At 38.2% G+C, this 13,259-nt stretch overlaps 1 protein-coding gene across 3 annotated transcripts in view; it reads right to left on the minus strand.

The window, feature by feature from the left end:
* LOC143882286 (SKP1-like protein 21) overlaps nucleotides 1-12,850 on the minus strand; it is a 29,936-nt gene extending 17,086 nt beyond the window's left edge. Inside the window, exons 1-7 of one of the 3 annotated variants that reach the window (XM_077385803.1) lie at nucleotides 12,692-12,850; nucleotides 10,915-11,308; nucleotides 9,033-9,257; nucleotides 8,176-8,367; nucleotides 7,963-8,073; nucleotides 7,596-7,674; nucleotides 73-176 (exon numbers count right to left, since the gene is read on the minus strand). In XM_077385803.1, coding sequence (XP_077241918.1) covers nucleotides 73-176; nucleotides 7,596-7,674; nucleotides 7,963-8,073; nucleotides 8,176-8,367; nucleotides 9,033-9,257; nucleotides 10,915-10,950 — 747 coding nt within the window. In that variant the 5' untranslated portion in view covers nucleotides 10,951-11,308; nucleotides 12,692-12,850. Of the gene's footprint in view, nucleotides 1-72; nucleotides 177-7,595; nucleotides 7,675-7,941; nucleotides 8,074-8,175; nucleotides 8,368-9,032; nucleotides 9,258-10,914; nucleotides 11,309-12,691 lie in introns of all 3 variants that reach the window. The other 2 variants (XM_077385802.1, XM_077385801.1) reach the window with 2 other exon arrangements.
* Between the last annotated feature and the right edge of the window lie 409 nt (nucleotides 12,851-13,259).

The raw sequence follows: 13,259 nt of genomic DNA on the forward strand, positions 1-13,259 counted from the left end.
GTTAAGTGATGAATTGCTGGTCAAATCAAAATAAAAATTTCTTCGAGGAACAAAAATCAAGATATCAATAACCTTGTTATGATTTTCGTTTACATTATTTGATAAAGGATCCTTTGAATGGTCTTTTCTCCTCCGATTCTTCTTTTTATGCTTGGCAGTTCTAGCGTCCTTAGAAACTGTGAAATAACAGAAATACTTAAGAACCGAGCTTCCCCTCCTCAAATGGGTCCACGGAAGAAAATAACTTTCTCATGACAGATTTATGTTTTAGGTGGGAAAAATCTCAGCCATTAGAAATATTCATACAGTCAGAAGTGGTATTAAAGAATTTATCACACTTTATATATATATATATATATATGAGGAAAATGATTGTGAGCTTGAAGCTCATATAGCTTATATGAGCTTGAGGGCCAAAACACATGGGTCCCACATTTTTTGTGGTGATCCAACCATTCATTTGCAAGGCCCCATCATAGATAGGGTGTGTACCAAAAATCAGCTCCATTGGATCATCCTAACCCGTCCAAAAGCGGAGGGCAAAAATGGGCATATTTGTGGCAAAAGGTGTCTGTCCATTTTGCCCTCCACTTTTGGATGGGTTAGGATGATCCTATGGAGCTGATTTTTTTTACACACCCTATCTATGTAAGGGCCTTTCAAATGAATGCTTTGGATCCTCCTAATAATGTGGGCCCACATGTGTTTGAGCCCTCAAGCTCATATAAGCTACATGAGCTTCAAGCTCACAATCATTTTCCTCTATATATATATATATATAGCAGAAAAGAAAAGAAGAGAATTTTTTTTAATTTTTTGAAAATTCTATGAGAATTACACAACACTTTTTTTGACTTTTTTTAACAAATGCACCCATTCAACCCACATATTTTCAATCCTACCCCCTCCTTTATGCTTTTTAACAAAGGCACCCACTAAAGCCACATAATTTCAATCTTACCCCCCTCCTTTATGGTCTTTTAATAAAAAATCTATAGGGTGATCTTAACCATCCGATTTAAGAGGAATTATGGAAACCTCTATAGAATGGAGGGCTCGGATCAGCCTATGGAAATGATTTTTGGGGCACAACCTATTTATGTTGTGTTCCATCACATGGATGGTTTGGATCAACCTATGACGTGGTCAGTACAGTTCTTTGTCGGCCCGTGCATCGCACGGGGTTTTTTACTAGTATATATATGAGAAAAGAGTTTTGCCATTTTTTGCCTCCACAGTTTGAAGGGTTTGGATGATCCTATGGAGCTGATTTTTTGGGCACACCCTATCTATGTGAGGGCCCATCAAATGAATGGTTTGCATCACCCAAACAATGTGGCCCCTACTGTATTTTAAGCCTAGGGAGTAGGTAAGTTATCTACTCTAGGGAGTAGGAACTCTCTCTCTCTCTCTCTCTCTCTCTCTCTCTCTCTCTCTCTATATATATATATATATATATATATATATATATATATATAGAGAGAGAGAGAGAGACACACACACACAGTAATTTTTTTACTAACATAAATAACATCCCAGACATCAGACAGCCAAATTTGGAATGCAAGCATAGAAAATTCATCCAGGCAACGGAAATCGACTCGGCATAGTGACAACCATCTATGGCACAGTGTTACAATAGGCATCAGTTCAAATCATTCGACCAGGAAGATGGTGTCAATTACATTTTTTGTATCAAGCCACAGGAGAATAAACCAAATGTGCATCCTAGATTCAAAAGATTTTATTTTATCCTACAATAAAAAACAAAAACCTTCTATAAAATATCAACTACGAAACTGCAGACTTCCAGATTCTTATTTAACAATAGCACATATAAGCTAGGGAAAGATAGCAAACTAAAAAGAAGCAATTTTGTTCCTCCCAGCACAACAATGACCTGGACAATAAAATACTGACAGAAAAGATATAATTCCACTAGTGATATCATCTTTCAATTTCGAAGAAGGTTTTCTTAAAAAAAGAAAAAAAAAACATGCCCCACCAAAATGATACACAGCAATGTTTAAAAACGCGGATGTGACGCGGAACACGGCCAAGAAAAATCCTTGTCAACTCAGCACGGATGCGGCCAAGAATGCAGTTGACGGAGTTGACGCGGTCATATAACTCAGGAGAGTCAAAGGAGTTTTTATTGACTATGTAGGGCAAAACGCGGAATGCGGATGTGGTACAACGCATAACGCGGCCAAGAAAAATCCTTGTCGACTCAGGCAAGTTCCTTGTCATGTCAAGGAGTTTTTAAACACTACAACATCGTCAGATACTTACGAGATGAAGTCATGATGATTAGGCCTAAACTTCAAAGGATTTCAACATGCTGGCGCCTAAGAGAGCTATTAAGTTTGCTTGCTCATGGCCTTCAGGTTTTTTGAATTCTTTAGTGGCAGTAGCTGCCATAGCTTTAAAGCAGGGGAAGAAATCTTTGGTTTCCCTTTTCTGAGCCATTATACCATAGAAAGGGATTCTCTAAATGCTAGCAAATGGGTAAGTAGAAGTGGGGAGTTAGCTGATCAGATGGAGGAGGTGACTCATGTTTGTAGGCAAGTGAATTAAACTCTCACAATGTTCACTGTGAAGCCAACAACGACTCAGAATTTCTATATGCATTCTTTAATCTTTCTTTCTTTCTTTTTGAATAATACCAAGCATCATTAGAAAAGGAGAAAGAAATGAGCTAAAGGAGAGTTTTTTTATTCTTTTTCATTTTTCAGTTACATTCAAATGAGTAGTCTAGAACAAAGTAATATGTGTGAGCTACAAAGCGAGCATGACGCTGGTTTTATACAGCTCTGTGAATGTAGTAATACACGGTCCTATTTAATTCATACTATGTGGCACCTCTCTCCTTAAAAAGAGAGGCAGCCGAAGTGCTTTTGCAAAATTGCCAGGTGTACGAACCTCTTAAAGAGCTTGTTTACGAACTTGTGAACGAACTTGTGTATGAACTCCGTACGAACTTGTGTGTGAACTTCGCACGAACTTGTGTGTGAACTTCGTACGAAGTTGTGCCCGAACTTGTGTACGAAAGGCAATTTCGCAAAAGCACTTCGGCTGCCTCTCCTTTGAAGGAGAGAAGTGCCACATAATATGAATTAAATAAATGAATAAGACAAAATCAGCTATGAGGCGACTCTTCTCTCTTCAAAAAGAGGGGTCATAAAATTGTTTTATGTGAAATTGCCTAGACATGCCTATATATAATGAGAACTATTATATATCTAAACCTTTAAATTAAAGCTCTATTTCTGATGGGGATCCAGACTTAGGATTCCGAGGGCACTAGTGATGGAGAAGACCCGCGCACCCACATATATATATATATATATATATATATATATATATATATGAGAAAAGAGAAGGTACTCCCTGGAGTAGATAACTTATCTACTCCCTATCTTAAAATAACTGTTGGGGCCACATTGTTTGGGTGATCCAAAGCATTCATTTGATGGGCTCTCACATAGATAGGGTGTGCCCAAAAAATCAGCTCGATAGGATCATCGTAACCCTATGAACGGTGAGGCAAAAATGGACGTGTATAAACCTGCACAAATCTGCCCATTTTTTGCCTACACAGTTCATAGGGTTAGGATGATCCTATCGAGCTGATTTTTTGGGCACACCCTATCTATGTGAGGGCGCATCAAATGTATGCTTTGGATCTCCCAAACAATGTGGCCCCAACTGTTATTTTAAGGTAGGGAGTAGATAAGTTATCTACTCCAGGGAGTACCTTCTCTTCTCTCTCTCTCTCTCTCTCTCTCTCTCTCTCTCTCTCTCTCTCTCTCTCTCTCTATATATATATATATATATATATATATATATATATATATAGGTTATGAGCAGCCCTTCATATAAGCTTATAAGAGGTGACGGCTAGAAACACGGTGAGCCCACATTTTTGGGGTGATCCAAACCATTCAATTGATAGGCCCTGACATAGATAGGGCGTGCCCAAAAAATCAGCTCCATAGGATCATCCCAACCCGTTGAATTGTGGAGGTGAAAAATAGAAAAATTTGGGCAAATTTATAGTTGCCCATTTTCACCTCCCCAGTTCGAAGGGTTGGGATGATCCAATGGAGCTGATTTTTTGGGCACACCCTATCTATATCAGGGCCTATCAAATGAATGGTTTGGATCACCCCGGCCCAAAAATGTGGGCCCACCGTGTTTCTAGCCGTCACCTCATATAAGCTTATATGAAGGGCCGCTCATACTCACTTTTCCCTATATATATGAGAAAAGTGTTCCAGAGCTATGTGTGTGTATGTGTGTGTGTCTAACCCAGCTAAGCCTCTGTGCCAAACTAGTTGGGGTCGGCATATATAAACTCCCCCCCCCCCTATATATATATATATATATATATATATATATATATATATATGTGTGTGTGTGTGTGTGTGTGTGTGTGTGTGTAACCCAGCTAAGCCTCTGTGCCAAACTAGTTGGGGTCAGCATATATAAACTCCCCCTATATATATATATATATATATATATATATATATATATATATATGAGGAAAGTGAAGCTACACCGCCGGCTTAAAATACAATGGGCCCACATTGTTTTGGTGATCCAAAGAATTCATTTGATTGGCCCTCACATAGATAGGGTGTCCACCAAAAATCAGCTCCATAGGATCATCCCAACCCTACGATTTGTGGAGGCAAAAATGAACATGTAAAAACCTTCACAAATTTGTCCATTTTTGCCTCCACAGTTTGAAGGGTTGGGATGATCCTATGGAGCTGATTTTTGGTGGACACCCTATCTATGTGAGGGCCAATCAAATGAATGGTTTGGATCACCAAAACAATGTGGGCCCATTGTATTTTAAGCCGGCGGTGTAGCCTCTCTCTCTCTCTCTCTCTCTCTCTCTCTCTCTCTCTCTCTCTCTATATATATATATATATATATATATACATATATATATATATATATGAGAAAAGTGTAGCTACACATACGTGTAGCTAACTTAGCTACACCAACGGCTTAAAATACAGTGAGCCCCACATTGTTTGGGTGATGCAAACCATTCATTTGATGGGCCCTCACATAGATAGGGTGTGCCCAAAAAATCAGCTCCATAGGATCATCCCAACCCTACGATTTGTGGAGGCAAAATTGGACGTGTAAAAACCTTCACAAATCTATCAATTTTTGCCTTCACAGTTTGAAGGTTGGGATGATCCTATAGAGCTGATTTTTTGGGCACACCCTATCAATGTGAGGGCCTATCAAATGAATGGTTTGGATCACCCAAATAATGTGGGCCCACTGTATTTTAAGCCGTCGGTGTAGTAAAGTTAGCTACACGTATGTGTAGCTTCACTTAACTCTCTCTCTCTCTCTCTCTCTCTCTCTCTCTCTCTCTCTCTCTCTCTCTCTCTCTCTCTATATATATATATATATATAACCCAGCTAAGCCTTTGTCCCAAACTAGTTGGGGTCGGCATATATAAACTCCCCCTTTTTTTTAATGGTTGCAAATTTCATTCAAATAGAAAGGAAGACCGAGGTGGTCCACCAAAAGATACAAAGAAAAAGAGAAAATACAATCAATAGTATATCTAATCAGGTAACGGCGGGAGGAAATCAAACCACTCAACATCTGGTTTCCTTACACCATCCCTTGCTAACCTATCCACTTCACTATTAGCTGATCTTCTAACAAGAGTGAAGACAAAGGACGAGCCAAGAGTGATGTCATGAATCTCATCAAAATAAGGAGCGAATCTCCATGGAGGAGATGTCGCCCCACTAAGCCATCTAACCACATTTTTTTAATCTCCCTCCACTATCACTCTATCAAGAATGTCCTTGTCCACCCTTTTGATCCCCATGTATGCTGCCCTAACCTCCGCCTCATTCGCATCACAATTCCCAATAGGACCAGAAAAAGCCAAAGGACCGATACAGAAGAGTCACGGCACACTCCACCAATACGTGCAGGCCCAGGATTTCCCACCATACTAGAGCCATCAAAGTTAATCTTTATCATGCCACTAGGAGGAGCTTCCCATTCTTGGACTGTTACGGATCGCCTCCCCGCGCTGCAACAAATTTCTTGCCATCCTTCCCAAAGATGGACAACGCAATCACGAAACGGAATATAGGAAGGCTTCTCACCCGGGCGATGGACAACGCAATCACTTTCATGTATAAGCAATACAGGGTTTTGATTTGGCCTTCAAACAATCTGCAGTTTCTCTCTGTCCAGATTACCCACAATTTCGCAAGCAGACAAATTTCCACATCATCTTGCCTTTTCTCTAGTAGGGAACTGCTTCCCAGCTTTTCACCAGCTCGAGTAACGTAGATGGGAATACCCAATGGATACCAAATCTTGATAACATTCGGTTCCAAATCTCCCTAGCTACTTTGCAATGGATGAACATATGATTTATTGTCTGCCCATCTTCAAGACAAAGCGAACAATGATCCACAAGCCACATTCCCCATTTCTGGAGAAAATTAATCTCTTGAATACGTCCACAGCATGCAGCCCAACCAAAGAAACACACTCTCTGTGTGTGTGGTGGTGGTGGGGGCATAAAATTTCCGTAGCTTAGCTTTTATAGATGATGCACCACAAGGCACAAGGCGCGAGTAGAATGATTTAACAGAAAACTCCCCAGAAGATTCCCATATCCATAACCTTCTGTACACCCCGGAAATACTAGCATAGCAGCCATCTAATAGTTCCATAAATCTGATCACAGAATCCATTTCCCTTTCAAAGAAATTCCATCTAAAGCCAGGCTTCCACACCACACCCTCCCCTCTGCACTAGAAACAATCTTTCACTAGAGCCCCTTATTAATTGCAACAACATACAAGTCAGGAAAGAGGTCCAGAAGGCACCATGCTTCACTCCAAAAATTGATTCGATCTGCAATACACCCTGTATCTAATACCTTGCTTGAAACCATATCTCAACCGAAAAATATCCCGCCATAGAGTTACTCCTTTCTTACTTAATCTGTCATCCGATTCCCAGTTCCCCAGTTCCCAGGTTTAGAACCATATTTACTGTCAATTACTCTAACCCAGTTCCCAAAGTTGAGATTGTTCCTCCCTATACACACTATGAAGCCTATTCTTTAGTACCATGAGGATGTGGCGTAAGACAAAATGCTTTCATATTAATAAAAGAAGGTAACATGACAACTTTAAACCATTGACAGACTGGATGAATAAAGTGTCATGACAATTCTAAACCATTGACGAAGTGGATGAAAAAAGTGTCATCTGTACTTTGAACCTTCCTCTAGCACCTTTATTCTACATGTTGGTCTTAGATTAGCAAGGACTTGTATGGCTAACAAATATATGCATTGTTAATTTGGTTATTGACTTAAATAATGTGATCATCTGCATAAATGTTATCGGTGGACAGATTCAGAAGGAAAAAAATGACTCTTCCACAAATTAAGAAGCTCGTCAAAAATGCTTCCTCTTGATCAGCTGGAAGAAATTATAATAATGATACTCGGTGAGGAGCATGAAAGAAGAGGAAATCCAAGTATTAGTATTCACCAATTGTGTAAAAAGTGCATTATAGGTACCTCCATCTCCTCCATTAATAAATGACAGGAGGTCATCAACTGATCGTTCATCCACTCGCTCCTCTTCAACTTCAACATTCTGAACAGATGAAATAATAACACTGTTCAGTGTCAATCACAAGCCATTGATAAACGTGTCTGTGTATGCCTATGCCTAATAATAAGGAAACCAAATTTTCCAGTCCTAGTCCCATATGCTCAAATTAACCACCCTGACGCAAGATGAGAATAGTACTGAAAATGAGTATTATCATGGTTTTTTTTTTTTTGAATGGCAAATTGTTTTTTTTTTTTGTGTGTGTGTCAGAAGAGGGAGAGTATTATCAAGGTTTTAAAAATGGAATACAAATCTCGATATAGCAATCGCCTTCAGTTTCTCTTTCTCCTTTAGCTCCTTCCTCTTTCTTGCATATAATCGATTCAACAACCGGATCCGTAGATCATCAGCTGTGTTTTTCAAAGGCTCCAACTTCTCCTCCTAAAATCAACCATAGCAGCATAATGAATAATAGAAAAAATACTAGAAAACAGGCCATTCAAAAGAAAGAAAGTAAAAAACAGAAATTTCCAAGCCAAACACCTCAGTAAGATCATCGGGTAAATGGAATGTCTCACGTATCTCCTCAGGAGTTTTTCCTTCTATCATTCGAGCAAGTGCACGGCTAGTGAGATCAACCAAGGGCTTCAATTGGAGACTATCAGCTGCAGATGTCAACTCACATAACCGTTTTGTATCTATCCGGATGAATTTCTCATCAAAAGATTTCCGTTCCTGGCAAAAATGGCAAAATCTTCACCCATAAATGATGGTGTCATGGTAAAAAAGAAAAGAAATATGCAAATTTATGAACTTTACTCATGTAGAGAGGTTAGAACACTGTAGTTATGAATTTATGATGGGCATAGTAATTTTTTTTTTTGAATGGACATAGTAATTATTTACCACTGAGGGGTCCAAAGTAACTAAGGGCCCGTTTGGATGCCAAGAAGATTTTGATTTGGATTTCTCACATTTGCAGCCCTTTTTGTGTTGTGATTTGGATCCGGATCAAATCCTTTGATTTCCAAATCAGAGACTGACAGTGAAAAAATTCAGATTTCCAAATATGCGGTGGAAATAAGTAAATTGGAAATCCACATATCTAGCAGTTTCCTTCACCCTCTTTGCTCCTCAACCTCTCCGCTCCAATAGGAAGTACCCCCTTCCCTCTCTGTCTCCCTCAACATGAGCTGGCGGATCTATTCATTTTGTATTCAATTCTCAATTCCAAATCCAAATACAAAATATGAGGTATCCAAACGGGCCCTAATTGCATTTTGATCAGGTTGAGAAACTGTCTTATCTTATGTCACCGGAAGCCACACAAATATATGAACATCAAATTACTGAAATATAACAGCAACCAAAATGTAAAGAGAGTTGAGAACATGTCAAACCTTGTTGGAGCGACCAGGTACTTGATGGAACCGGCAATAATCAAGTATCAAGCTCAAGGTTGCTGGATTAACTCGTTGTGGAAGTGAAATTGCAAAATTCTTAGAAGATCCCATGCCCGTTTGAATTATTTCTCGACATATCATGGGGCAAAACATGGCAACCTCTTCTTCAACTTGCTGGATCGACCCATCGGTTGTTTGGAGCCAGATAAAGGACTTCATGGCCTGTAGAAACACATTAAGAGAAGTGCATTTTCAGTGGTATTCCTATAATATCTTGAGGAGACGAGAGTGGTTTCCAAACATCACAAAACAAGTAAATTTCATTATTGCGTTTAACTCTTATTTTGTTATAAACTCTTATTTTATTATAAACTCTTCTTTTAGCTCTTCTTTTACTAATATTTGTTGTTATATCCCCTCCTTTAAGCCTAAACCCTAAAAGAACTCTTATTCCAATATTATATTATTGTATCCTGCTGGGCTTCCTTTCTCGTTTCCATGTTGGGGACTAAAGAGAACTGGTTTAAATTGATGAATGCATTGTATGAACTAGATTATAGTTTATTAATCCTAAGATTTATTAGTTTGTCAAACTCAACTCAACTCAACTAAGCCTTTGTCCCAAACTAGTTGGGGTCGGCTAATGAATCCTTTAGAAAATTTTCGTGAAGAAGGTGAAAGAATCTACCCAGCTCAAATTGACTAAGTCTAATCCTGACACTAGTTGGGTTCTTCTACATGGATCATTTTCTTCTATTCTCTCCTATCCAAGGTCATGTTCTCTGTTATGTTCCTAGCCATCAAGTCTTTCCTCACTGTTTCTACCCAAGTAGTTTTCGTTCTGCCCCTACGTCTTTTTACTCCATCAACTTGGCACGAGTCACTTCTTCTCACTGGAGCATCCAAAGGCCTACGGTGGATATGCCCAAACCATCTTAAGCAGTGCTCTCTCATCTTCTCCTAAATTGGTGCCATCCCCACCTTTTACGAATGTCTTCATTTTTAATTCTATCTAACCTTGTGTGGCCACACATCCATCTAAGCATTCACATTCCGCTACACTCATCTCATCCCCTATTAGTTTGTTAAACTCAACTCAACTCAACTCAACTAAGCCTTTGTCCCAAACTAGTTGGGGTCGGCTAATGAATCCTTTAGAAAATTTTCATGAAGAAGGTGAAAGGATCCACCCATCCCAATTGACTAAGTCTAATCTTGACACTAGTTGGGTTCGTCTACATAGATCATTGTCTTCCATATTAGTTTGTTAAACGAATACCATATTTATATTGTTACAAATTATGATAGTAATCAGTAATTTTATATGCCACTTCAAAAAAAAAAAGTAATTTTATATGTATGTATGTTTATGGGTGCGTCACAATTTCTAGATTTTTAAGGGCTGCCGGGTCAGATACCTCGTATCCGTGTTGAAACTTGACACTCGAACCTGTGTCTGCAAATCCTGATTATATACTTTCTATTTTAGTCGTGTACCCGTTTATAAAATTTGGGGGTTTGTCGTTTCTGATGCTCCGTGTCCTTGTCCACAAATCATAGAATATCAGTTATCTTTTCTACAAAAGGGAAATAGAACAAACAGAAAGGATTGATAGTTTAATTAATAATAATGTGCATTGTATCATTTTTTTTTAAAATCCATTAAATAGGAGAAAACCATTCGGTGCAACAAAAACACAATAACAAACGAAAGAAGTCTATTACAAACAAATTCATACAAAGAAGCCCCTTACAAATAAATTAAATTAAAACAGCTACATTCTAGGACAAAGAATATGAATTTAGATATGCATTTCCTAATCAAGATTAACACGGTAACAAAGAAAGATCACATCTCTTGCAAAAATACATCACATACCTCTGGTTTAACGATCGCCATATCACTTTCTGACATTTAACAATAACCTCCTCCAAATGAATAATCATAAAACTTAAGTGCTTCACAAAAACTTCAAGCTGGCTCTTCCAAATTCAATGATTCAAAGGTAGTAAAAAAGCAAAAAACTCTCCTCTCATCACTTGATCATGACTACAAAATGGGTAAAGACCATTCGCCAATGCCGCCAAAAAGAACAGTTTCCTCAGTCCCGTGAACATGAATACAACCATTTCTTCTTTGGTAACCTTGTTCAAATCCTTTCAGTTCACTCATAAGTATGTAAACAGAACACAGTTGTGATGTGAAAAAAGAATTGGCTTCCAGTCACACCAAAGGAAGCATATATGTTTCAGAATCGTCAACCGTAGATTGCCTATAAAAATAAATAAATAAATAGAAGGCAAAGAAACATATTTGTGTCTCATATCCTTAATTTGAAAGAAATTATGGTAGCACCTTGAGATCCACAAAATCAATAAAAGAAGACTAAGAAGTAGAGGAATGATCATATCCAGCATATGATATAACTATAAAATGAAAAAACAATTGCCATAAACAAATACACTCACACGGAAAAGCAATACAATAAAGTACCATGAACAAAATATACACTAAGGTGGTCCTAAGTCCTAACAATGCAAATTGACAAACTCAAAAACCCTGCCACGCAAAAAAAATTCACAATGAGTATAAATATAAATTAAAAGTAAAATAGAAAATGAGCTGAAAAAAATTCCACATGCACACAACCTACCAAACAAAAGCCACCGCAGAGAAACAATAAACAAAACATTTAGAGATCATCAAACATGACCCAGCTAATTTTAGCAGAAACAACTCTTGCAATATTATTAACCATAAAAATATAAAAGACCACAAAAATCAAAAAGCCATTTTCAAAGAAATGGGAAGAAACCCCAATCATAAATCCTAGAGAACACAATCCAGAATAATCACATCATCAAAAACCACAAAGGCATAATAAAAACTCTCAAAAGAGAAAAATCAAAGCAGAAGACAACAGAAATCAAAAACCCATTTTCAAAAAAATGGGAAAACCCCCAAATCACAAACCCTAGAGAACAAAATCCAGAATAACCACATCGCCAAAAACCAAAAATGCATAATAAAAACCCTAAAAATAGAAAAACCAAAGAAGAAGACCACAGAAATCAAAAATCCATTTTCAAAAAAATGGGAAAACCCCCAAATCACAAACCCTAGAGAACAAAATCCAGAATAATAACATCACTAAAAACCACGAATGCATAATAAAAACCCTCAAAATAGAAAACCCAGAGCAGAAGACCACAGAAATCCAAAACCCATTTTCTTAACATTGGGAAAACCCCCAATCACAAACCCTAGAGAACAAAATCCAGAATAATCACATCACCAAAAATCACAAATGCATATTAAAAACCCTCAAAACAGAAAAATCAAAGCATAAGCTGAGAAAAAACGAAACCCTAACCTAATGCAACAGCTCAATCAAAGAAACAAGGAATCTATAAGCCATTTGGATTAAAACCCATTTCAGAAAAGAAAAAAATAACAGTTGAAATCGCATTTTATTGAGTCAGAGAAATACAGAGATGACAAAAAAAAAAACAGATCAATCCAATCATTTGAATCAAAACCCATGTCGAGAAACATAAGAAAAGGAGAATTTTCACAACATTTGAATCAAAACTGTAAAGAAAAGTATAGATTTCGATTTTCTTTTATTTTGTTCCTTTTATAAAATGTATCATACCTCAAAGGAGAGTCCAAAATGTGGTTCAGAGATGGAGGAGAGAGAAAGGAATTGGGATATCTTCTCAAGAGAGCTTTGAATTTTAGGGTTTTGGCGGTTGTTGATAGGGTTAGGAACGAAAAAACGGATAACGTAATGAGAGAGAGAGAGTATTGGAATGGGAATTTAGACAACGAGGTTTCTAGGGTTTTTTTAGGGAAATGATATATTAGGCCCTGTTTCTTTATTGGGCCACCCCTGTTGTGATGTAAAAGGAGTATTCTCATAACTATAGAGGAGGGTGTCCAGGGAAGAAAAGGGATAAAATATATCACTTACGCTTTTTGGTTCTTCCCACTTCGATCGTGTGTGGCCTTGCTCGAGTACCATGGGCACTTCAATGTACACCCTCTTTGGTGCACGACTACTACTAATGGGTGCAACTTGGGCGGGTTCAACCCGGGAAAAAAGTCGGGTTAGGTTGAGTTCAGGTCGGGGTCGAGGTTGGGGTCGGGTTCAGGTTTTCTCAACCAGGGTTGAGTTCGGGTTGGGTTCGGGGTTGAGGGCTTGGGCAATTTGACCCGAGTGA

The sequence above is a fragment of the Tasmannia lanceolata genome, unplaced genomic scaffold (genome assembly GCF_043159265.1).
Source record: "Tasmannia lanceolata isolate RefF3 unplaced genomic scaffold, GAP_Taslan_0.1 ptg000007l, whole genome shotgun sequence".
Lineage (NCBI taxonomy): Eukaryota > Viridiplantae > Streptophyta > Magnoliopsida > Canellales > Winteraceae > Tasmannia > Tasmannia lanceolata.